Source organism: Eurytemora carolleeae, unplaced genomic scaffold, assembly GCF_000591075.1.
Source record: "Eurytemora carolleeae unplaced genomic scaffold, Eaff_2.0 scaffold280, whole genome shotgun sequence".
Lineage (NCBI taxonomy): Eukaryota > Metazoa > Arthropoda > Copepoda > Calanoida > Temoridae > Eurytemora > Eurytemora carolleeae.
In genome coordinates this window covers 3,331-28,184 of record NW_019396193.1, presented here as the reverse complement: position 1 = coordinate 28,184, position 24,854 = coordinate 3,331, and the positions used below count along the sequence as shown (strand labels likewise).

The following is a 24,854-nucleotide window of genomic DNA, read 5'->3' as shown; positions in this document are numbered from 1 at the left end:
CCCCCCCCCCCCCCGAAAGTTATAAAGGATACACCTAGTGCTTTGGATTCATTTCATTTTGATGCGGATGCGGATACGGATTCAGATCCTGAATTTTCCTTGAAAATGTATCCGGATCCAGGTCATGAAGATTTCTTTAAGATTTACTTATTTTTTAAAACAAAATTATTGAAAATATTTGTTCTACTTTTTTGCTTATAATTATGCTATGGCTTGATATACCATTCATGAATGATGGAAAATTTTCATAATCTCTCTTTTTTGAACAGTTCAGATTTTAATTAAATCTTACTTGACTTTAATCTAATATTATAACCTTTAAATTATTACTGATTTTGTCTATTTAGATGTATTTATAAACGAGGAAGAAGATCCTCTTCAATTTGAGTCAAACAGACGCAAGAAGAGGAAATTAGGAGAAAGACGATATCATTGTGATAAATGTGATTACTCTGCAAATTCCCCAAGTAGACTTAAAGTACATATTGAGAATAAACATAAAGGAGTAAGATATCCCTGTGATAAATGTGAATACGTTGCAACAGCTGCAAATAATCTCAAAACACATATTGAGAGTAGACATGAAGGATTAAGATATCCTTGCGATAAATGTGATTACGTTGCAACTCTAGCAAGTTCGCTTAAATTACATACACGGAGTCAGCATGAAGGAGTGAGATATCCCTGTGATAAATGTGAGTACGCAGCAACTCGCGTAACGTATCTCAAAAGACATATTGCAAGTAAACATAAGGGAATCTTCTCTCCCTGTGAGAAATGTGACTACGCTGCAACTTGCGTCAGTGATCTCAAAATACATAATAAGAGGAAACATGAAGGAAGGAAATATCCCTGTGACAAATGTGACTACGTTGCAACCCTTGAAAGAAATCTTAGAAAACATATTGAGAGTAAACACATGGGAGTGAAATATCCAAGCATCCAAGCATCAAGTCTTATAATACCTTATATAAGTGAAAATGCTGAATCTAATTATCTTGAGCCCGCTGTAACTACATCAAGTAAAGTGACACTGGCAAGTTCGCTTGAAATACATTTTGCGAGTAAACAGGAAGAAGTGGAATATCCTTGTAATAGATGTGAGTTCGTTGCAACACAGCTAAATGATCTTGAAATGCATACAAAAAGTAAGCATGAAGAACTGACTTATCCTTGTGATAAATGTGATTTTAAAGCTGAAACGGCAAATGTACTTTACAAACATTGTAAGAGTAAACACGAAGGAGTTAAATACCCCTGTGATAAATGTGAATACTTTGCTACCAGCTCATGTAATCTCAAAACTCATATTGAGAGTAGACACGAAGGAATCAGATATCCCTGTGTTGAATGTGATTACTCAGCAAATTTTGCAAGTTCGCTTAAATTTCATATCGAGAGTAAACATAAAAGAGTGATTTACCCTTGTAATAAATGTGAGTACACTGGAACTAGTGTTAGTTATCTCAGAAGACATAATGCGAGTAAACATCACGAAGGAATTTTATTTTACTGTGACAAATGTGAATACGCTGTGGCTCGCGTAAGTGATCTCAAATTGCACATAGAGAGGAAACATGAAGCACCGAAGTACCCCTGTGATAAATGTAAATATGTTGCGACTGTGGAGAGCAATCTTAGAAAGCATAATAAAAGTAAACATGAAGGAGTAAGATATCCCTGCAGTAAATGTGATTATAAAGCAACTACAACTTCAAATCTTAAAATACATTATAAAAATAAACACGAAAAAGCTGTATATCTCTGTGACAAGTGTAATTATGTTGCAAAAACAGCAAGCACCCTAGAAAAACATATTGAGAATACACATGAAAGAGTGATATATCCTTCAGATAACGGAAGTGCATCTAAAACAAATTCACTCAAATTACAAAGTGGGGGTAAACCTGAAGATTTTAGTTTTCTTCGTGATACATCTGGTTTTACAGCCAAAACTACAACTGATCCTGGAAAACATTTTAAGAGTAATCATGAGGGATTAAGATATCCTTGTGATAAATGTGAGTACATTACAACTAAAGCAAGTAATCTTAAAACTCATTTTAAGAGTAACCATGAGGAATTAAGATATCCTTGTGATCAATGTGAGTACATTACAACTAAAGCAAGTAATCTTAAAACGCATTTTGAGAGTAGACATGAGGGAGTCAGATATCCGTGTGATCAATGTGAGTACTCTGCAACTTTAGCAAGTTCGCTTAAAATTCATATTGAGAGTAAACATGAAGGAGTGAGATATCCCTGTGATAAATGTGATTACTCTGCAACTCGCACAAGTTATCTCAAAATACATATTGCAAGTAAACATGAGGGAGTTTTATTTCCTTGTGATCAATGTGACTATGCTGCAACTCGCATAAGTGATCTCAAAATACACATTGAGAGAAAACACGAAGGAATGAAATATTTCTGTAATCAATGTGCGTACGCTGCAACTTTGGCAAGCAACTTGAGAATGCACATTGAGAGCAGACATGTAGGAGTAAGATATCCATGCAGCGAATGTGATTATGAAGCAACTAGAGCAGCAAATCTTAAAACGCATTATAAAAGTAAACATGTAGAAGTGAGATTGTAATGTAAGTGAGATCGCATATTAAAGGGAGTAGCCGGCAATGTATGGTAGTTGAACTGTGAATGTAGCATTGTGAGAAAAAAAAATTAGGATTCAATTGAGATATAAAAAAACTTTTTAATGATGTATAATTACTGAGTTTGAGCGCAAAGTCGAGGTTCAAAATCATGCATTTGGGTGGTTACGTTTTGAGAATCGATTTTTTTTAATTATTAAAAAGCGACGACAAAAATGTAATAAATATGTGACAGTAAACTAATTAGATTTTTTGGGGTTATTTTGTTGAATTAATCTCTAGACCCCAGTTAGGGGTATTTTGAGAATATCTGCATAGAGTCTATAGATTTACTAATTAACTATTTTCATCACTATTTTTATTCAAAAAATGTCTCCAGCGGCAGCATATCGTTTGTATTTGTTTTTTTACGGTAATTGTTTTTAAACGACTTAGGATTTTTAGAGTTTTTATATCTCCCGGCAAACTGTTCCATAAATTTACTACTCTTTGACTAAAAAAATCTCGCCCCGGGAGGGTATCAAATTAAGTGGATCTGCTGTAAGGCGAGTTATTCTATGTACTCCAGGTCCAACTAAATCAAACTAAGTATCACTTGACACATCATCCAGTCTATATTAGGAAAGTTGAAGTCACCTATAATTATGTTCTTCTCAGATTTGTTGTCAGATACTAATTTAAATTGGCAAAATTGATCAAAATCACTATCATTGTTAAGGCAAAAAACTTTGAGTCCGTTCTCAAATAAACTAATATTTCATTACCAATACCATAGGCTGTGTCTAGTCGATCAACTCTAAGTCTAGGTGCAAAGTTCAACAAAGTACAAGGTGACTTTTTCTAATTTTTTTAATTTTTCAATTTTTTTAAAAACTTTCTGTTAATCTGTTTTTTAAATTTTTTCTACCTTTTCCCTGTGCTATCTGTGCACAAAGGTTGTACCGAAAATGTAGCCTAAAAGCAGGAATATCTGAGAAATTTTAGATCAAGGATTCTAAAGATTCGAAAAATGTGGCAAACCACATCCTAAGTTTTGGAGGTGGGAATGACCCACCTAAACAAGGCCCAGATCTGCTGCAGGTCAGCCTCTATCTTTCTCCTTATCTGATCCTCGGTCAGTCTAGGTAAAAAAAAAACGCGGCAGAATATGTACTTCAAAACCAGTACGTAAAATGATGTTACACTAATTATTAGTTGGTTCTCAAGAAGACTATTCAAAAGTGTCTATTCTTACAAATTCTAAAAGTGTCTATTTTAACATTTAGGCTAAAAGTAAAAAGTGTCCTTTTCACTTGTAATTAAAACTAAGAGGTGTCTAGGTGTTAATATTTTTTTGTTGACAAATCACACTTTTTTTGGCATTTGTATTTTTGAATGTAGACTCATATAATTGCCTAGGAGCAGTAAATGAAGTCAGATTGTCGATATCTCTTTCCGGAGACTTGGAACCTCTGAAAAGTGACCTCCGTCGACTCGATTTTTTATCTCCGGCCTTGTTGGAAATAAATAGCCCAATTTTTAATATAGACTCCCAATGAACCCCAGAATACACTAAAAAAACAGAGAAAAAAATTCCTCAAGTTTTTGATGCCAAAACAGGGTGTCAAAAATTGCATTTTTTGATTCTTTTTTTAAATCCTGCTGCATGCTTTTTTGTGTTGTGAACCTGCTGCATGCTGTTTTGTGTTGTGATCCTGCTGCAAGCTGTTTTCTTTTAAAAACATAGGAGTAAACCAAGTAAATGAAGAAAAGAGCAGGGCCGGGTTTATATTTTCCTTAAGAATCATTTCTCCGTAATCGTATAGTTGGCTAGAGTGCTAAAAAGTTTATAGACGGTTAAAAATAACATTTCAGTCGCGCGATGTCTAATTAATTAGTGAATACAGTGCAACAACTTCATCACATTTAAAAAGGCATCGTCTGACAAAGCATTGATTTTCAAAAATATTTGCCCATGACACTTGAATGTTATCTATTTTTTCCGATTTGTAAACATTGATTTATTTATCATTTACAAGCTATACGGTTTCCTTAGAATTGAATTAGAGAAATCAAATGGTTTTTTGAGTAAAAAGTATGAAAAGAGGGGTAAATCTTGCCAGTAAATGTGAATTGTTATATATATATAATAATATGTATACTTATAATATATACTTATGCGCCCCCTCCCCCCCCCCGCGCCAAAAAAAATAGTTGCTGTCAAGATAAGTACATGATTGGTTTTATGTTCTCTGATATAAATATATGCGTGTGAAGTGATAAATTTCCTCTTTGAAACAGAACATATATATAAAGCGGAGAACAAAAACCAATGTCTATATCTTGCTTGTCTGGGTGTCTGTTTGTTTGTGTCCAATAAACGTCAAAACGGCTGAACCGATACGACCCAAACTTTTGGGGTACCTTACATGGTTAATGGATCGTCAGAATTTAAAATATTTGCCTTAAAAAATTAAATATACTAAAATCTCTTTAAAAAACTCGATAAATCCGCGACATTTTTTGTTTTTGTTAGTTTAAGAAAAGAAAATGTCGGTAAGTATAGCAACAATTAAAAGTTAAAAACGAAGATGCCTAGTTAATTTTAAAACATTAAAATGAGAAAATTTATTGGAAAATTCGTAAAAATGGTATTTTGAGTTTCAGAGAGAATGGCCGGAACCTTGAAGGAGGAAATGAAGATTAAAGAAGAGATTGAGGAAGAAATCCTTCTATCCTCTACTGTAGAGGATACATGTACTGTAAAGAAAACATGTACCTTTAAGAATTCATGAATTGTAATGGATACATGTACTGTAGATGATACATGTACTGTAGAGGATACATGTACTGTAAAGGATGCATGTACTGTAAAGGATGCATGTACTGTAGAGGAAACATGTACAAAAGAAGAGACGTGTGTTGTGTATATAAAGGAAGATGTTAAATGTGAAATAACTGAAACCCAAGGTAATACTTTCAATTTAAATCTTCTTAATGACGCTTTCTTGTTTCAAAAATAATTAAAATATAACATAAAATAAACTATTAAATATTATGGTTTATCAAGGAAAATATGTAAATTTGTATTATGTCTCCCTTTTCTTTCCTTTTCTTGGTGAGGATTGTCTCTAGATACTCTAGCAGGTTTGTTTAGCATGATTTTTTTTCATAAACCCATGCTGTGTACTGTGTATGAGTTTATTTAGGCGAAGTTGAACTATTCGATCCTTAAGTTCTGACTCATTTCTTTGCATATCATAGATGTTATGGAAATTGATTAATTGATCCGTTGCTATTTTAGAAGAAAAATTGTGGAGAATGATTTTTTGAGGGATGGAATGCATTTTTTAAAACAACACTACAACTTTAAATCAATTTCNCCGATGTTAACGTGATTGCACGAAGCGTTAACATTTTTTTTTTTAAATTTCGCTGAATTGGAAAAAATGAATAAATATTTGAGTAAAAAATATTAAAACTGTTGAAAAAACTTGCCTGTTGATGCATTTTTAATAATTTTTCCCCAGAGCAATAAAAAATATGTTTAATGTATATTGTATACCACTGTGTTTAGGTGAAATTGTAGTGAATGAAGTGGATCCTTTGGAACCTTCTGAATTCTCTGAATCAGTAAAAACAAAGAAAATAAAACAAGAAGGTGATATTTGATATTATCAATATATATTGATACTAGGCTTTTAGGGCGCTTCGCGCCCATCTTCTATTGAAATTGTGAACATGTTCTTTTTGTTTACATTTTAAAACAAAGAAGGAAAAAATTTTGCGGATTAAAAAAAAATGCGGATTTTCAAGAATTTAATTTTTTTTACAATACTTAAAAACTTTAAAACACATTTAAAATTTTTTTTTTATCATTTATAAACCTTCCCTGTGGTCACGTGATGTCCCACAAAAAAATTGGGCCCGATCAGTTCAGCCGTTTTGACGTTTATTGGATACAAACAAACAAACAGACAGACAGACAAACAGACAGACAAGCCAAATTTATATATTGATATTGGTTGCAATCAAATTATTCGCAATTAAATCAATTGCAATCAAATCAATCGCAATCAGTAACATTTGCAATCTGTTAAGATTGCAAGCAAAATCAATTGCATTCAATATCAGTCGCAATCAGTACTAATTTGATTGCTACTTAGCTGTGATTGCAATTGTTTGACTGCAACTAATTTTGATTACATTTGAGTTTTGATTGTGGTATAGATTTTAATGATAATATAAGATTTAAATATTAAACGTGAAAAATGACAAGCGTGAACATTTTCGAGTTAACAAAAAAACGAATTTTTCACCAATTTCAAGGTTAGCATTTTTTTGAGCTGAGGCAATATTTGAGTTCTTTAATAAAAATATATTCATTGATATCAGTATGGTTTTAAACTTCTTTATGACTTGAAAGGTAAAGAAAATTCCGACTTCTGGATAGATTGATGATCATTGTTTTCATTTTTTGCATTTGTACTTAATCTTTTTCTTCATATGTACAATTACGAAATGGATAGTAGAAGTAACTTCAAGTGACCCTCATATCCCCCTATCAAACTATAAGTATATTTTTCAACACAGCTTTTTCTTAAACATGCATTTTCATTTATTACAGGACTTCAACCTATTTATTAACATGATAAAGGAAAAAAAGACTCAAGATTACAGGACTTTTTTACAATGACCCTTTATTTTGTGTTCTTGTTTTCACAGAACTTTTTAGTGCAAAATCTTGAGCAATACTATTTTAATTTTCCAGGAGCAACTGTGAATTCAAAAGATGGTTCTCTGCTATCCCAGTTTCACAAATCTAAGAAAAAGAAACTAGAGGGAAGAAGATATCCCTGTGAAGAGTGTGGGTGTGATTACACTAGATTGAGTGATCTGAAAAGACATGTTGATAGTGCGCACAAGGGAGTAAAATATCCCTGTGATAAATGTGAATATGTTGCAACTATGGTAAGTCAACTCAGAAATCATGTTAAATGTAAACATGAAGGAGTCAGATATCCGTGTGATAAATGTGAGCACGTTTCAACTACAGCTGGCAATCTTCGATTACATATTGAGAATAAACATGAAGGAGTCAGATATCCATGTGATAAATGTGACTACACTGCAATGGCAACAAGCACTCTTAAGAGACATGTTGAGAACAAACATGAAGGCATAAGATATCCTTGTGATAAATGTGAGTACATGGGAACTTTTGCAAGTGATCTTAAAAGACATATTCAGATTAAACACGAAGGAGTGAGGTTTCCATGTGATAAATGTGATTACACTACCACTTCATTTTACGCTCTGGGTTTGCACATGAAGGGCAAACATGAAGGAGTGAGATATCCTTGTAATGAATGTGAGTATGAGTCAACTAGATTAAATGATCTCAAAATACATGTTGATTCTAAGCATAAGGGAATAAGATTTCCCTGTGATGAATGTGAGTACGTGGCGACTAGAGCTAGTCATCTTAATAGTCATAAGAAGACTAAACATGAGGGAGTGAGGTATCCCTGTGATAAATGTGACTTTACTGCTATCACCACTAGTGATCTAAAAAGGCACATAAGAACTGTCCATGAAGGAGTGAGATATCCCTGCGACAAATGTGATTACACTACCACGACAAAAGGAGTTCTGAAGCGGCATATTGAGAGTAAACATGAAGGAGTTAGATATCCCTGTGATAAATGTGATCACACTGGAATTACATTAAGTGCTCTCAGAAAACATATCAAGAATAAGCATTAAGCACTGAGATTTCTGTGTGATCAATGTGAATTCGCTGGAACTACATCTAGATATCTTAAAGTTCATACTGAAACTAAACACGATAAAGTGAAATATCCTTGTGTTTTATGTGATTACGAGTCTTTAAGATTGACAGATCTAAAAATACACATAAGAACTAAACATGAAGGAGTTAAGTATCAATGCGATCTATGTGATTACACTGCAACGAGGGAAGGTAATCTAAGAATACATATTAGAAGTAAACTTGAGGGAATCCGATATCCATGTGATTAATGTGAACACGCTGCAAACACCGTTGATTCTTTCAGAAAACACGTTGAGAGCAAACGTGAAGGAGTGACCTATCCTTGTGATAAATGTGAGCATTCTGCAACTGCAGCTAGTAATCTTTGAGTACATATTCAGAATAAACTTGAAGGAGTAAGATATCAATGTGATTAATGCGAGTATTTAGCATCTACAGCAATTGCTCTTAGAAAGCACATTGAGAGCAAACATGAAGGAGTGAGATTTCCTTGTATTATCTGTGGATACGCGACAGTATTACAAGTTACACTTAAAAAGCACAAAAGAAGAAATCATGAGAAGAGAAGGAAATAAATTGGAAACGTTTGCATTAGTTTGTGACAGCGTAATCAACTCCTAATCGTATGTACCGTGTAAGATATTCGTAAAACCACGATCGAACTCTATTAATCAGATACTTCGTACTTAAAATTTTAATGAGAAGAGATTTAAAAATTTGAAAGTATTGATTTATTACACTCATTTCCACATCTGACATGGTTGGTGGATATCCCTAAAACTCCAATTTGATTTGAATACTTTCACAATGCTTGTCATTAAACGTGCTTATTGTTTATCAAGGTAAATATGTTAATTTGTAATGTGTCCCTTTTCTAATCTTTGTAGTAATGAATTTGAAAATATATCCCTTTGAATTCTTCGATTTAGTTCTTATGAACAAAACTATAACCGATTAAACTTCATTTTGTCCTACTTGTGTCATAGACACTAATTTGGTTCTTAAAGCTTGCATTTATTTATTTGTTAAATTGTAATTAAGCGTTTCTTATTGATTAAAACATTTCAGGGAGAATGGCTGAAAACGTAAAGGACGAAATAAAGATGGAAAATATTGAGATTAAAGAAGAGATTCAGGAAGAAATCCCTCCATCCTCTACTGTAGAGGATTTGTGTACTGTTTTTATAAAGGAAGAAGATGTAAAGAATGAATCTCAAGGTAAATTCTTAAACATATTTACTTGTATCATAAAGCTTTACCCATAAGTATTTTGGCTGGAAAAAGATAAAGGTGTAATATTAAGGGTTTCGTAACTTGATCTTTAAATGTTTTAATCCAATTCAGTCAATTTAGATTAATTTTCTTAATTTATCTAGATCTTTTCTATGATGGAAATCCCCTTCGAGTTTCAGAGAGTAAAAAGAAGAGGAAATTGGAAGTGAAAATACATCAGTGTGATCAATGTGATTATTCTACGACTAGAACAAGTAATCTTAAAGCACACACTCAGAGAAAACATTCAGATGTAAGATATCCCTGTGACAAATGTGAGCACATTGCAACTGCTGCAAGTGACCTTAAGAAGCATATTGAGATAAAACATGATGGAGCGAGATATTCCTGTCATGAATGTGAGTTTGCTGCAACTTCAGCACAGACTCTAAGCATACATATTGAGAGTAAACATGTAGGAGTGAGCTATCCCTGTGAAAAGTGTGACTATACTGCAACATCGTCTAAGTATCTACAAAGACATGTTAAAAATAATCATGAAGGAATGAAATATTCCTGTGATCAATGTGAATTTGTTTCAACTACAGTAAGGGTTCTAAAAAGACATATCGAAAGTATACATGAAGGAGTGAGATATCCCTGTGGTCAATGTGAGTTTGCTGCAACTAGACCAAGTCATCTCAGAGATCATATAAAGTATAAACACGAAGGATTAAGATATCCTTGTGATAAATGTGAGTACGCAGCAACTTGCAGAGGTAATTTACGAAAACATATTGAGAATATACACGAAGGAATTAAACATCCTTGTGATAGATGTGAGTTCGCTGCAGCTACAAAAAGTTCTCTCAAGAAACATATTGAGACAAAACATTATTGAAGTGCCAAATGAAAAAATTCTGCCCTAACTGCAAATTATCATTGAATACTTATAATACATAAGTAAATTATCTTTGTGATATTTGTTTTGCATCGACAGTAATTAGTCTAAGAGTACATATTCAGAGTAAACATATGAATCAGTTTGATATCCTTAAACTCAGTGCTAGGAATCCATTTAGTTTAAATGTGGATCCGGATCCAGGTCATAACATTTCTTTACGATTTAATGTTTTTTTTTTTTTAAGAAAAACTTTTAAAATAGTTTCTTTTTTTATTTGCTTATTTTAATGCTAAAACTTAATGAACTATTTTTTTTGGATAATCTTTCTTTTTTAACAGTTCAGATTCAGGGTCTGAGAGCAAAAGTTTTTTTAGTTTTGGATTGATATTTTGCCCGGCCCTGTGATCTGGGTCCGTGGATCCGCAATATTTTTACGGATCCTGATCCAGGAAGCCAAAATGTTGCGGATCCAATGGATCTAGATCCGGATCCTAAGCACTGTTTAACCTGATTCACTTCTTCTCATAAACTTTTTTAATCAAAAAAACAAATGAAAATGTACAAACTATTTAATTTAAAATGCGAAAAAATTTAGACATAAATTATGCAACGATCGTTTAAACTAATTAACAATGAAAAACCTATATTGTTTAAGATGTAGAATAATTCTGATCTTTTGTATCTATATGTATGAAGTAATAATATCTATTTCTCTTGTTGTCTGTATGTTCGATCATATAACCCTTGGCCGATTTGCCTCAAACTTTGATACAGATACTCTGCAGAACCAAAGGAATGTTTTTAGTTGGTTGTATATCTTGTAAAGAGAAATCTTAGATTTCTGGGCAATGTTTCTAACTTGTAAATTTAAAATTAGAAAAGTTTAATTGGGCGCAGCTGTATTTGTTCTAAACCCTTTTTTACCATTTTAATCTCCAATTCAAAAATTTCAGAGAATATGGCCGATTCGACCGATACACAGAGAAAGAAAATAAAAGTGGAAAATATTGATATCATAGATGCAATCCGTCCTCCTTCTACTCTAGAGGAAACATGTGCTGTTTATATAAAGGAAGAAGATGTAAAAGTTGAGATAAAAGAACCATATCAAGGTAAAATTTAAAAATGTAATTTAAATATCAATATTAAATCTTCTTGCATTGAAAATTTTCCAACAAGAGTTTTGGATAAATTCGAGGTGATGTGCAGATATTTAAAAAAACACACAAAACTTATTAAAACACCGGTAAGTCTAAAGTATTGCTTCTAGATCTACAAAATTTAATATTTCCTCTCGTTGACAATTTTCTAACAATAAGTTTGGACATATTAAAGGTATTGCTCAGATATTTAAAAAACATGAAGGATGTCCCACGAAACATGACATTGAAGTCGTCTCTCACCTTTAAAATAAAGAAAAATATCCTTTAATTTTAAGAGCAAAAATATGACAGACCACATTTTAGAAATGGCATTAGAATGTAATCGTTAGTTCAAGGATTCTACTCCTAAGGTTAAGTTTACAAATAAATTTTGAACATTATTTTTAAAATCAAAGTCGTATGTAGTCTCTCAATTACCGTGTTTTAAGGGTGAAATGTCGTTTGCACTAATGATTAATCGGACTAACGAACATTTTTACTAAAGTTCAATCGGACTAACATTTATTCGCACTATAGTACAAATGAACACTAATTATTTAATCAAATTAAAATCCGCGTGGAAGATTTTTTTAACCACGTGGAGAACTATCTTTTTAAATTTAGCGGAATTCGGCTCATTTAATTAGTTAGTCTCATTGAACATATTTTAGTAGGAATGATTAAGAAATGGTTAATTGTACTAAAGCTAAAAGTGTGAGTAAAAACGAAGTTAGTACAAATGAACAAATAAAAGTTCAATCGAACTAAAATCCAAAAAATCACATGGGCACATTTACCCTACAATTAGTGCAAATAACATATTTTTGTGAAAATGAACAAAAAATGTTGAATCGAAATAAAATTTAAAATTTTACCATTTTTCACATTAAACCTAATAAGTATACAAATGAACATTTTTTAGTGCAAATGAACAAAATAATGTTCAATCGAACTAAAAATTTAAAATTTCAGTAATTTGCCCATAAATTATAATTATTAGTCCGTTTAAAGAAAAAAAACATTAGTCCGGCAAAAAAAAATTTAGTTGGAAAAGTTCATTAGAACTAATGCTCAATTGCACTAATTTCTACAGAAAAAAAACTTTAATCCGTTATACCAAATTTTTGTTGGAAATGTTTATTTGCACTAAAGATCAATTGCACTAATATTTACGAAAAAAAACATTATGGTCTGTTTGAACAAAATTTTTGTCGGAAATGTTCATTTGCACTAATGTTTAATTGCACTAATATATACAGAAAAAAAACATTAGTCCGTTTGAACAATTTTTTGTTGGAAATATTCATTTGCATTAATGTTTAATTGCACTAATATTTACACAAAGACATTAGTCCGTTTAAACAAATTTTTGACGAGAAGTTTTTATTTGCACTGACATTTAATTGTACTAATATTTCATGAAAAAAAACTGTCAGTTCGATGGAACCAATTTTTTGTTGGAAATGTTCTTTTGCGCGCTTTTTTGTGCACCCCCCTAACGGTTCATGTGCACTCCCTAAAAAACCCGTTTTAGAAAAAAAAATTAAGTTTAAAACCTATATAACCCCGATCAAAAATTAGGAGGGGGGTGTTTTCCACCCCCACCCCCGTGGTTTCTTCTGAATAACTTCAAAATGGCTTACATTAGAACGCTATAACTTCTTCACTTTTCAACATCATAGTTTTGAACAAATTTAGTTTAAAAATACTTTTTTTATACATAGGGTAGGGTGGAGAATGGTCAAACGGCAGGTCAATGTTAAAAAAAAATCAGAAATGGTTAATAACTTTTATATTAATTAAGCTAAGACTTATATATTTGTAAAGACCTTGAGAAATGGATATAATAACATGTGTCATATGTTAATATTTGTCAAAAGTAAAAATTACTTTTTTTGAAAATTTGTTCGACTTACTTTTTGAATTTTTTGAAAATCCTTCCAATTCCTTACACTCTTACAATTAAAGTTAGAGGTCTAAATGTATCACACTCCCCTATCTCAACTCTAAGGGAAAAATCATAGGGGGGGATGGAACCCCCTCCCCCCTTTCTATATTAGACAAAAATAGCCCAATCGGGACTGGGTTAAATTACCTGACTATTAGATGTCATCTGACCATAATTATCAAGAAAAGAGCAAAAAACTTGTAAAAAATATATTTTTTATTCTTTACAGTCTATCATATTGATATCATATCAATTACTAGATTACCCAGGACAGTATTATTTAATACCTTTTAACGATACCTGAGAAAAAAAATGTCCCAAAATAATGTTGATAAAAATGTTCTCAAATTTCCCTTGTATAAATATTCCCAAACCAATAAAGATTGTTCAATCCAGGGTTTAAAAGAATAAAAATAAAAGAATTTTTGGTTAAAAGTTATGGAAACATGCAGCGGTTTTCCACCATTAAAAAATGGGCTAACAAATAGTATTCCATTCAAATGATACGTCCTCAGAATTAACAAAAAAAATAATAGCTTAGTAATACTGCCCCCAAATTCAAGAATTCTGGCTCTAGGGGGACCTAGTGGGTGCTCAGGGGTCTCAGTCCCCCTCCCCCACTACGCCACTGCCCCTCCCTGCTGAAGAGGATACAAGAACAAGGAGAAGTAATGAAGGAGAAAGAGACTAAAGAAGAAAATGTTTTTATCATTGAGAAAGTACCCTCCCTACTGAAGAGGATACAAGAACAAGGAGAAGTAATGAAGGAGAAAGAGACTAAAGAAGAAAATGTTTTTATCATTGAGAAAGTACCCTCCCCTACTGAATATGTTGTGGAAAATACTGAGATTACATGAAGTTAATGTGATAATATAACTATTTCTATTATTTTATATTTTTAATAATTCATAATTTTAAAAATTTTAAAAATAATTTCGATGGAAAAATTATTTGTTCGAGCAGAGTTTGCAAGTTTGAATATATTATTATCAGTAGACATATTTGAAGTTGTATGGACATTCTTTTTCTTATAGAGAATACAGTTTTGTTCAAACAAATCATTGAACTGAAGTATATTAAAGTTTTTAAATAAGTGAAAAAAATTTTTACCGAGTATATTTCTTACACATTTTATTTGTAAATTTGTTATACCTCTTAGTTTACTTTTTTAAACCCCTCCCCAAGCTAGAACACAATATTCTAGTTGGGGACGAAACTTACAATTATATAATAAAAGAAGAGTTTCTTTAGGAAGAATATTCTTCGTTTTAGAAATAAGATGATTTCAATATACAAGTTTAGATTTAGTTTTACTAATGTGAAATTCCCAGGTTATAATAAAATGTACATTTTAGATGAAAAAATTCTCAATGAAGAGGATCCTCTGCTGGTTGGATCAAAAATAACCAAGAAAAGGAAACTAGGAGTAATATATTTTTGTGATAAATGCGACTATACTGCAACTTGCAGAGGTAATCTAAATAAACATATTAACAGTAAGCATGAAGGAGTGAAATATCCTTGTGATAAATGTGACTATTCTGCGACCAGCCGACGTTATCTCAAAGAACATAATGAAAATAAACACGACGGAGTTAGATATTCATGTGATAAATGTGATTATTTAGCAACTATACCAACTCGTTTAAGAGAACATATAAAGAATAAACATGAAGGAGTGAGATATCCCTGTGTAAAATGTGAATACGCTGCAACTACAGCTGGGGATCTTAGAAAGCATTTCGAAAATAAACATGAAGGGGTGAGATATCCTTGTGATAAATGTGAGTATTCTGCTGCTAGACCAACGTCCCTAAAGGAACATAAAAAGATTAAACACGAAGGAGGAGGACATCAGTGTGTTAAATGTGAATATGTTGGAACCACAGCAAGGGATCTTAAAAGACATACCGAAAGTAAACACGAAGGAGTGAGATATCTGTGTGATAAATGTGAATATTCTGCAACTAAACCGAATAATCTTAAAAGTCATAAAATGTATATGCACGAAGGACTGAGATTTCCTTGTAATAAATGTGAATACGCTGCTACTTGTCGAGGTAATCTAAAAAAGCTTATTGAGACTAAACATGAAGGAGTGAGATATCCATGTAATAAATGTGAATATGCTGCTACTAGGCCAAATCATCTCAGAGACCATATTATGGTTAAACACGAAGGAGTGAGATATCCTTGTGATAAATGTGAATACGCTGCAACTACAGCAGGGGATCTTTAAAGACATACCAGAAATAATCATTAAGAAGTGAGACATCCTTGTGATAAAAATGTCGGAATCTGATCGTGGAAATCTTAACAAAAAAATAAGAGTTTTAAATGTTTTAATTTTTTAATTTTGGCCTTTTAAAAACCTTCCCTAGGGTCGTGTGAGTTGCCTGAAAAAAAAACTAAGTCTAACTGGTTTCACGTTTATTATAAATTAACAGAAAAGCAAAATATGTTTATAAATATACAATGATAAGAGAAGCGCGAAAAACTTAGATGAAATATTGGGAATCCCCTCAGAAACTTCCTGTATTTTTTTTTAGTGATTTCTGTACAAAGCTTTGCTCCATGTTAGCTCTTAAAATATATTCTTGGTATTTGATTAAAATGTTAATTTAAAATTTAAAAACCCGTAAAAAATAGTGTCCTCAAATGATTAAAGGGGGGTTGCACTTTGATACTTTGTGACACAAATTTTGTACAGGCTTCGTTTGGTCCTAAAATTTGAGATAGAAGGCTGAAATTTTGCATGCAGCCTCTAATTTTGGTCGTCTACAGGGATCACAAAGAAAATTTGAGATCTGTGATCATTGACCTCCATTTTGACCCCCATGACTTCAGAAAATATGCGGAAATACCACCTTTTCTCTCTAATTCATTTATTTTAAGTTAATCAGACATGTTTTCACATTTTTCCGACATATATCCGACCTCCAGTTTGACCTCCCTTCAATAACTACCTCAAAAAAGGTCAAAATATGAAATCAATGTAAATGGGTCATTTGAGGTATCAAATCACAGGCTTTTTGGTGTTCTGATTCTATTCTGAGACCCCTTATTGACCTCAGATGATCATGGAGATCTTGACCTTCAGATATCAATGACCTCTGGAGGTCAAAATATGAAATCAATGTAAATGGGTCATGTGAGGTATCAAATCATAGGTTTTTTGGTGTTCCCATTCCATTCTGAGAACCCTGTTCAACCTCAGATGATCCATATCAATGACCTCTGGAGGTCAAAATATGAAATCAAAAAAAGCAATAATATTTGACCAAAATGATTTGTCAAGGTGTTCAAACAAATTGTAAATTAACCTTGTATTAATATTGATGGTATTGTAAATACCTTTTATTAAGTTTAATCATTAGTAAATTCATGTAGATTTCATAAAATTTACACCCCTTCTATTATAACGTTTCTAATAAGTTTCCTATATAAGTTTGCCTCAATCCTTTCTGCTAAATGTGGACTTTGGTCGTCCCGCCCCCCGCTCCCTCCCCAATGACATGTTTCAGTCCATAATGATAAGTTATTGTTTTAATATTACATGTTATAAATTATTGATGATTTGATTACAGAGAGAATGGTTAAAACTGTAGAAGAATTTAAGGATGAAGAGTTAAAGATGAAAAAAGAGAAAGGTTTTATAAAGGAAGAAGTTATAACTCCATGTATTGTAGAGGACACATGTACTTTATATGTACAAGGAGAAGTAATGAAGGAGGAAGAGATTAAAGAAGAAAATGTTTGTATCAAGGAAGAAGTACATTCCCCTACTGAAGAGGATACATGTACTGTATATGTAAAGGAAGAAGATGTTAAGATGGAAAATACTGAGATTAAAGGTAATGTTAAAATATAATTATTTCTATTATCTTATATTTTTAATCATACTATTTACAAAATAAATTTCTTAGATGAAATAGTTCTCAATGAAGAGGATCCTCTCCTGGTTGGATCAAAGATAACCAAAAAGAGGAAACTAGAAGGAGTGAGATATCCTTGTGATAAATGTGAGTACGCTGCAACTAAGTCGAATCATCTCAGAGAACATATTAAGAATAAACATGAAGGAGTAAGATATCCTTGTGATAAATGTGAATATGTTACAACTACAACCAGGGAACTTAGGAGACATATCGAAAGTAAGCATGAAGGAGTGAGATATCCTTGTGATAAATGTGAGTACTCTGCAGCCAGACCAAATCATCTTAAAAGTCATAAAGAGTATATGCACGAAGGAGTGAGGTTTTCTTGTGATAAATGTGAATACGCTGCAACTTGCAGAGGTAATCTACGAAAACATTTTGAGATTAAGCATGAAGGACTAAGATATCCATGTGATGAATGTGAATACGCAGCAACAAGACCTAATCATCTTATAAAACATAAAGAGTATAAGCATAAAGAAGTGAGATATCCCTGTAAAAAATGTGATTATGCTGCAATGACAGCAAGTAGTCTAAAAGTTCATAATGAAAGCAAACATGAAGGAGTAAGGTATCCTTGTGATAAATGTGACTATGTTGCAACTATAGAAAGTGGTCTTAAAAGACATATTAAAAGTTTACATGAAGGAGTGAGATATAATTGTGATAAATGTGATTACAATTCAGCTACAGCAGGTAGTCTTAAGATACATATTGGGACTAAGCACGAAGGAGTGAGATATCCTTGTGATAAATGTGAGTACGCCGCAACTACAGCAAGTAGTCTAAAAAAACACATTGAGAGTAAGCATGAAGGAGTTAGGCATCCTTGTGATAAATGTGAGTACGCTTCAACGACATTAAGTGATCTTAGAAGACATATTAAGAGTTTACATTGAAAAGTTAGATATCTGTGGGAAAAATTTGATTACAATGCGGCTAGATCAAAAGGCTAAAAAATTATCTTTTGTGATCTTTCACTAAGTATTCACAATAATCTGGCAACTAGACCAAAACTTGTGAGGTTTGAGAAAACACAATCCAAGTATAACCATGAAGATATTATGAGTAAGCACATGAAGAAAAATATTTTATGTATATTGAAAAAGATATCGTCTGGCTGAACAATATAATTTTAGATTGACTTTATTCTTTGATTTCATTTAAAAATTTATCTATCAACCCAAATACTTCATAAGAAATTGTTTCAGAGAGAATGACCGGAAACTTGAAAAAGGAAATAAAGATGGAAAATATTGAAATTATAGAAAAGATTCAGAAAGAAGGCCGTTCATCCTCTACTGTAGAAGATACATGTACTGTTTATATACAGGAGGAAGATGTAAAGAATGAATCTCAAGAAATATTGGAGAAAGAGGTTAAAATAAAAGAGGAAAATGTTTGCATCATGGAGGAGGTATCCTCTCCTTTTGTATATGTAGAGGGAGAAGTCAAAACTGAAAATACTGAGATTAAAGGTAATGTTTCAATATCATAAAATAAATAGATTCTCTGTTTTAAATAATTAGATCATAAGAAGTATCTCATAAAAGACCAATAACCAATGGATCTTGATATTCGGAGAAAACTGTTTTGAAAACCATTAATCTGGAATTTACTTCATTTAAAATGCTGCTGAGAACATATTGTTTAAAGACTTGTTTATTTTCAGATATTCTAGAAGTACATGAACCACATCATCTTTCTGTTTATTTTCAGATATTCTAGAAGTTCATGAACCACATCATCTTTCTGTTTATTTTCAGATATTCTAGAAGTACATGAACCACATCATCTTTCTGTTTATTTTCAGATATTCTAGAAGTACATGAACCACATCATCAACCTGTTTATTTTCAGATATTCTAGAAGTACATGAACCACATCATCTTTCTGTTTATTTTCAGATATTCTAGAAGTACATGAACCACATCATCTTTCTGTTTATTTTCAGATATTCTAGAAGTTCATGAACCACATCATCTTTCTGTTTATTTTCAGATATTCTAGAAGTACATGAACCACATCATCAACCTGTTTATTTTCAGATATTCTAGAAGTACATGAACCACATCATCAACCTGTTTATTTAAAGGAAGAAGATACAGAAATTCGAGGTAATGAAATATATCTGGACATAAACATTATTGGTTTCTTTTCTATTTAATTTCGGTGACTAGTTTAGTAAATATCGGATTTAAACCAAATTGCATTAAAAATCTTTTTAAAGTCGGGAAACATTCCGATTCTATCTAATTATATACTTTGCTTGTCTGTATTTAAAACAGCCGAACCAATCGGATCCTCAATTTTTGAGGCAACTCCAGAGACGTATTCAGGCTTAAGTCCGGGGGGGGGGGGGTTAAAAATGTACCTGAAGGGCAAACAAAATTTGGATTAGCCCCCCCCCCCTTGGAACAATTTAAGCCCTCCCCCCTGGATTGCTAAAAACTAACCTAAAAAAAACAGGAACTGTTTTCTCAAAACCAAGCACCTTAATGAATTATCTGAAAGAATTTTTACATTTCAATGCTGTAAAAAATAACAAATATACAAATGTACATATATCACTGCGGCAAAAATCTTTGATAATTAAAAAAATAAACCAGGCAAATTAAACAATATCATAAAACATTCAAAATAATAAGATCCATAAACATTAAACAATGAACATATACTAGAGGGGGCCGGGGGAGGGGGGAGGGTGCTCAGTCATTGCTCAGTCTAATAGCTATAGTGGGAAGGGGAGGGGCTGTGTTAATTGGCCGCTCCTTTACAGGGGGGGGGGGGCTCAGCCCCCATTGGGGACTGAAATCCCCCTGAAAATCAAAGCTTCCACTTTCCAGGGGGGCTGAGCCCCATAGACCCCCCCCCCCCCTATGAATACGCCTCTGGGCAACTCACATAACCCTAAGGAAGGTGTATGAATGCTCAAAATTACAAAAATTTGTCTCCAACATTTTAATATTCGCTAAAAAAAATTAAAATCCACGGAAACATATAATTAAAATATCCGCAAACTTTTTTATTATTGATTAATATTGTACAAAGAGAAGATGCTCACAATTAAAAGTTGAAATAGAAGATGCCTATATAGTGACATATACTATATAGTGAATTAATATTCTTTAAAAAAAACCGTGATAACACTGCTGACTATTCTTTCTTTTAGAGTCTGCTGCAAATGATAATTATCTTTCGTTATCTGAACTTAAATACACCTGTGATGAATGTGAATATTCTACTTCTAACCGTTCAAACTTGATGGAACATATTGTAAGCAAACAGGATGAAAATCAAGTATTTCCATGTGATTGGTGCAAATTTGTATCTAATTCGTTGATAAACTTGAAGAATCATAGAGAAAGAATTCATTTAAGATCTGGAACTTCTGTAGAGAATACATGCACTGTAGAGGATACGTGTACTGTGTATGTCCAGGAAGAACATATTAAGATGAAAAATATTGACATCAAAGGTAATTTTCAAATATCTTAAATACAAACTAATTTTCTGATAAATCTTTGCTTAAATCTTTCTAAATGTACTTTTTTCTGTTTATTAAGAAACAATTGGACACAATCCTTATATATCACACTCTCATTATATCTTATAATTAAGATCTACTTATATATTATGGATATACTATAATTATTATTTTTATGTTTTTATTATTATTATTATTATTTTTATAAGTAGTACTTTCATTAAAGATTTAAATGTTTATTCAAGAATACTTGGCATTTGAAAATACCGTTAATATTACATAAAATTATCAGGGATTTAAAATTCGGTGATGGTGATGGACCAAACCTGTGTACATTAAAAAAGTTGATGTTAGTTCCACATTTATTGAAAATATATTTCGGTCTGGGTTGACCCTCGTCAGTTCTAACGATATAATAACCATCAAAATCGATAAAAAAATAAAAAATGTAAAAAATCACAAGAAGATAAACAAACAAAAAAGATTATTCAAAATAAAAATTTGGGCTGTCAAGTGGACATAAGGAAAACGAACTCAGATTATGAGATGGAAAAAAGATAATTTGCAAATATTCACTTAAAAAAAAAAATGTTTTAAGACAATTATTATTCCTTGAGATTGTTTCTTCACAAAGATTAAAAACAAACTGTGTAGATGTGGGCGTATAGAGTGGGGGTGGGGGTCGATCTAATTAACGAACTTTTGCGGAAGTCGGGGGGAGGGGGGGGGGGGGGAACGGCTTGTAAGGAGGGGTATTTAAACCTTTTAAAGAATAGGACATTATCAGGTATAAACTATATTACAATTTTTGTTTTGTTTTTAAATTTTGTATATCATTATATGATTTCCGTTTTTGAGTGCCAGTTCAGTGCTTGGCAAAAACTGTAAAATCAAACTATTTGGTGCTGAGTAGCATGCATATTGCATACTGCAGAATAGTTAACTATTTTTTCAGTGCTTCTCACTGGCCAAATACGGCACGTTTCTTTTTCACAATATCCGAAAATAGGATTCTCGATAGTTGGTGGTGGCATTTGGCGTGGACTTGGATCTGGTTCAGTTTCGAGATTCAGTACAGGCTCGGGATCTGGTTCAGTTTCGAGATTCAGTACAGGCTCGGGATCTGGTTCAGTTTCGAGATTCAGTACAGGCTTGGGATCTGGTTCAGTTTCGAGATTCAGTACAGGCTCGGGATCTGGTTCAATTTCGAGATTCAGTACAGGCTCGAGATCTGGTTCAATTTTGAGATTCAGTACAGGCTCGGGATCTGGTTCAATTTCGAGATTCAGTACAGGCTCAGGATCTGGTTCAATTTCGAGATTCAGTACAGGCTCGGGATCTGATTCAGTTTCGAGATTCAGTACAGGCTCGGGATCTGGTTCAATTTCGAGATTCAGTACAGGCTCGGGATCTGGTTCAGTTTCGAGATTCAGTACAGGCTCGGGATCTGGTCCAATTTCGAGATTCAGTACAGGCTCGGGATCTGGCTCAGTCTCGAGATTCAGTACAGGCTCGGAATCTGGTTCAGTTTCGAGATTCAGTACAGGCTCGGGATCTGGTTCAATTTCGAGATTCAGTACAGGCTCGGGATCTGGCTCAGTATCGAAATCTGATTCCGTTTCCGGGTTGTGGTTCAAGTTTAGGGCTTTAGAAGTTATTTACACCGTCTAGTTGAGGTACAGGGGAGGAAGCTATGAATTAGGACCGTGTTTTCCTTTTATTCTGGGGGTTAAAACAGATGTAACTTTTCCACTTGAAGGTATTACACAGATGGTCTTCTTGGACTGAGGGGTTCTCACGGAATTACGTACCTCTCCTCGAACTGAGGAGTTCTCAAGGGCCTCTCCTTGGACTTAGGGGTTCTTACGTACCTCTCCTCGGACTAGGGGTTCTCACTAGCCTCTCCTCGGACTGAGGGGTTTTCACAGAACTCTCCTTGGACTGAGGGGTTCTCACGGACCTCTCCTCGGACTGAGGGGTTCTCACAGGTCTCTCCTTCGACTCCGGGGTTTTCATGGACCTCTCCTCGGACTGACGGGTTATCACGGGCCTATCTTTCTTCGGTCTGGTGGTCTTATTGGACTGAGGGGTTCTCACGGACCTTCCCTCGGACTGAGGGGTGTTCTCACGGAACTTTCCTCGGAATGGGGGGGGGGTCACTATTATTATAATAATAATTAAAATAATAAACAAAGTTAGCTATCTTGCTCATTCTTGCTTATTTTAGCTTTTTATTGACCCACTAAATCTTCATTCATTCTATTTATGCGATTCTTACTTATACTATTTATTTTTTAACTTATCTATTCTATATTGTTATATATTTTAAATATAGAATATATTTTTTAGATGAAATAGTAAACCAAGAAGATGATCCTCTGCTTTGTGAGCGTCATAAATGTGAGCACATTAAATATAAATAATCTTAGACAACTTCTTGAGATTAAACATGAAGAAGTGAAATATCCTTGTAATGAATGTGAGTTTGCTTCTTCTACAGTAAGTCATATCAGACAACATATTGAGAGTAAACACATATATCCATTATCCAATTTAGGATTTAGGATTGTTAGAAGGCGAAATAAAGACGTACAGTACTGCCCAAAAAACTGTGGAATATAAATAATCCAGTGAATATAAAAAACCTCAATTGTTGAGTGTACGTAAAGTAATTAAAGTAAAATAAGTTGATTTGTCGCAACTTTGTGACCTCGTAGTTTTCTTGTTTTGATTTTATGCACAAGTAAGAGAAAATATTTATTCGGCAACATTTTCTTCTTCTTAAAAGCTCTTAAATAAGAAGAGTTAAGATTGAAAACATTCAAGGATTTGCTTTAGTTTAACTTGAAATGTCGCTTTAAACCCCACAGTGTTATGGGTACGTTTCTAATTTATACAATTTCAAGAAATAATTTTGATAAATTCAGGTTCCTTGGGGCCATCGCGAGTCACAGTGACATGTGTTTTACCAAACTGCAGACCAAGAATAGGAGGATCATCTTTTAGGATTCCAGCAAATCCAAAAAGAAAAAAATTGTGGATGAAAGCCCTTCAGTTAGATAAGGAACTTCTCTTGTTAAAAGATCCAAGAGTGTGTGAGAGGCATTTCAAACTCTCTGATTTTAGAATAAATGTCACAACCCCGAGAAAGAAAGTTTTATATTCCACTGCCGTGCCTTTCATAGAAAATTAATTTATGAAGTATAATAAATATTACCACGTTAGTTTCTTAAAACCGTGGGTAGGGAACTCATTCTAGAATGAATAAGAAATGAGGTAATTAATCAATGTTAAGAAGGGTATACTTGCATAAAATATGATAAATTTAATGATGGTTTTCTTTGGTCTCTAAATACCAAGATCTAAAGGTTATTTTCTTCATAAGTACACTTCTTAAGAGTTTAAAAAAGGCTTTGTTATATCTGGCAGTTGTCTCTTTAAAGTCTCATTTTTTGGGTAACTATCAATGAGAATAGAATACAAGGGAGTACTGTCCGCCCCACCATATGAGTATACATGCGAGACATGCAGGAAGATTATCTGGATACAATTTTATATATTTCTTGGTGACACAAACGCATTTTTTTAATAAAATATATTTTTTTACAATAAATTTTTTAAAATTTCATAAAGATAATTACAAGCTTGTAAAATATTATTTTTATAGCATTACAGTATTCCAATTTTTCCCACTTTGGGATTCTTGGGTCCCCGGGACCCTTAGGGCGGCCCTGTAAAAAATGTTCAGAGGTGCACATTTTCTTTTGAATAGATATGTATGAAACTAAGAAAAATCCAAAATATTTTTTATTTTGGACCATTTTTTCCGGTGCCGCTG

At 32.9% G+C, this 24,854-nt stretch overlaps 4 protein-coding genes across 5 annotated transcripts in view; all 4 read left to right on the top strand.

Moving 5' to 3' along the window:
- The window catches only part of LOC111697792 (zinc finger protein 271), a 4,187-nt gene extending 1,481 nt beyond the window's left edge, over nucleotides 1-2,706 (top strand). Inside the window, exon 3 of the mRNA XM_023467918.1 lies at nucleotides 348-2,706. Within this exon, the coding sequence (XP_023323686.1) occupies nucleotides 348-2,599 (2,252 nt within the window). The 3' untranslated portion in view covers nucleotides 2,600-2,706. The remainder of the gene's footprint in view (nucleotides 1-347) is intronic.
- A 2,449-nt stretch (nucleotides 2,707-5,155) lies between these two features.
- LOC111697789 (transcriptional repressor CTCF) lies at nucleotides 5,156-9,453 on the top strand. Its single transcript, XM_023467915.1, has 3 exons — nucleotides 5,156-5,561; nucleotides 6,169-6,252; nucleotides 7,363-9,453. Exons 1-3 carry the CDS (start codon nucleotides 5,393-5,395, stop codon nucleotides 8,355-8,357), a joined length of 1,248 nt encoding a protein of 415 aa, XP_023323683.1. The 5' UTR covers nucleotides 5,156-5,392; the 3' UTR covers nucleotides 8,358-9,453.
- Nucleotides 9,453-24,240, top strand: LOC111697799 (zinc finger protein 431). Its single transcript, XM_023467926.1, has 10 exons — nucleotides 9,453-9,603; nucleotides 9,762-10,493; nucleotides 14,947-15,063; nucleotides 16,666-16,729; nucleotides 17,159-17,445; nucleotides 17,518-19,007; nucleotides 19,578-19,646; nucleotides 20,702-21,007; nucleotides 23,366-23,416; nucleotides 23,944-24,240. Exons 1-6 carry the CDS (start codon nucleotides 9,459-9,461, stop codon nucleotides 18,426-18,428), a joined length of 2,256 nt encoding a protein of 751 aa, XP_023323694.1. The 5' UTR covers nucleotides 9,453-9,458; the 3' UTR covers nucleotides 18,429-19,007; nucleotides 19,578-19,646; nucleotides 20,702-21,007; nucleotides 23,366-23,416; nucleotides 23,944-24,240.
- LOC111697790 (zinc finger Y-chromosomal protein-like) lies at nucleotides 10,506-15,978 on the top strand. 2 transcript variants are annotated; one of them, XM_023467917.1, is made up of 3 exons: nucleotides 10,506-10,702; nucleotides 11,097-11,613; nucleotides 14,947-15,978. In XM_023467917.1, exons 2-3 carry the CDS (start codon nucleotides 11,460-11,462, stop codon nucleotides 15,828-15,830), a joined length of 1,038 nt encoding a protein of 345 aa, XP_023323685.1. In that variant the 5' UTR covers nucleotides 10,506-10,702; nucleotides 11,097-11,459; the 3' UTR covers nucleotides 15,831-15,978. The 2 variants fall into 2 exon arrangements, with proteins under 2 accessions (XP_023323685.1, XP_023323684.1); XM_023467916.1 differs by lacking the exon at nucleotides 10,506-10,702 and having other exon boundaries at nucleotides 10,814-11,613.
- Nucleotides 24,241-24,854: the final 614 nt, after the last annotated feature.

Bases quoted from the DNA above. Each gene is read 5' to 3' on its own strand.
- LOC111697789 (XM_023467915.1), top strand. From the start codon at position 5,393: ATGGATACATGTACTGTAGATGATACATGTACTGTAGAGGATACATGT. The intron at 5,562-6,168 runs GTAATACTTTCA...CACTGTGTTTAG, and splicing joins TGAAATAACTGAAACCCAAG to GTGAAATTGTAGTGAATGAA. The intron at 6,253-7,362 runs GTGATATTTGAT...TTAATTTTCCAG, and splicing joins AAAGAAAATAAAACAAGAAG to GAGCAACTGTGAATTCAAAA.
- LOC111697799 (XM_023467926.1), top strand. From the start codon at position 9,459: ATGGCTGAAAACGTAAAGGACGAAATAAAGATGGAAAATATTGAGATT. The intron at 9,604-9,761 runs GTAAATTCTTAA...TAATTTATCTAG, and splicing joins TGTAAAGAATGAATCTCAAG to ATCTTTTCTATGATGGAAAT. The intron at 16,730-17,158 runs GTAAATGGGTCA...CATGTTATAAAT, and splicing joins GGTCAAAATATGAAATCAAT to TATTGATGATTTGATTACAG.
- LOC111697790 (XM_023467917.1), top strand. From the start codon at position 11,460: ATGGCCGATTCGACCGATACACAGAGAAAGAAAATAAAAGTGGAAAAT. The intron at 11,614-14,946 runs GTAAAATTTAAA...TGTACATTTTAG, and splicing joins GATAAAAGAACCATATCAAG to ATGAAAAAATTCTCAATGAA.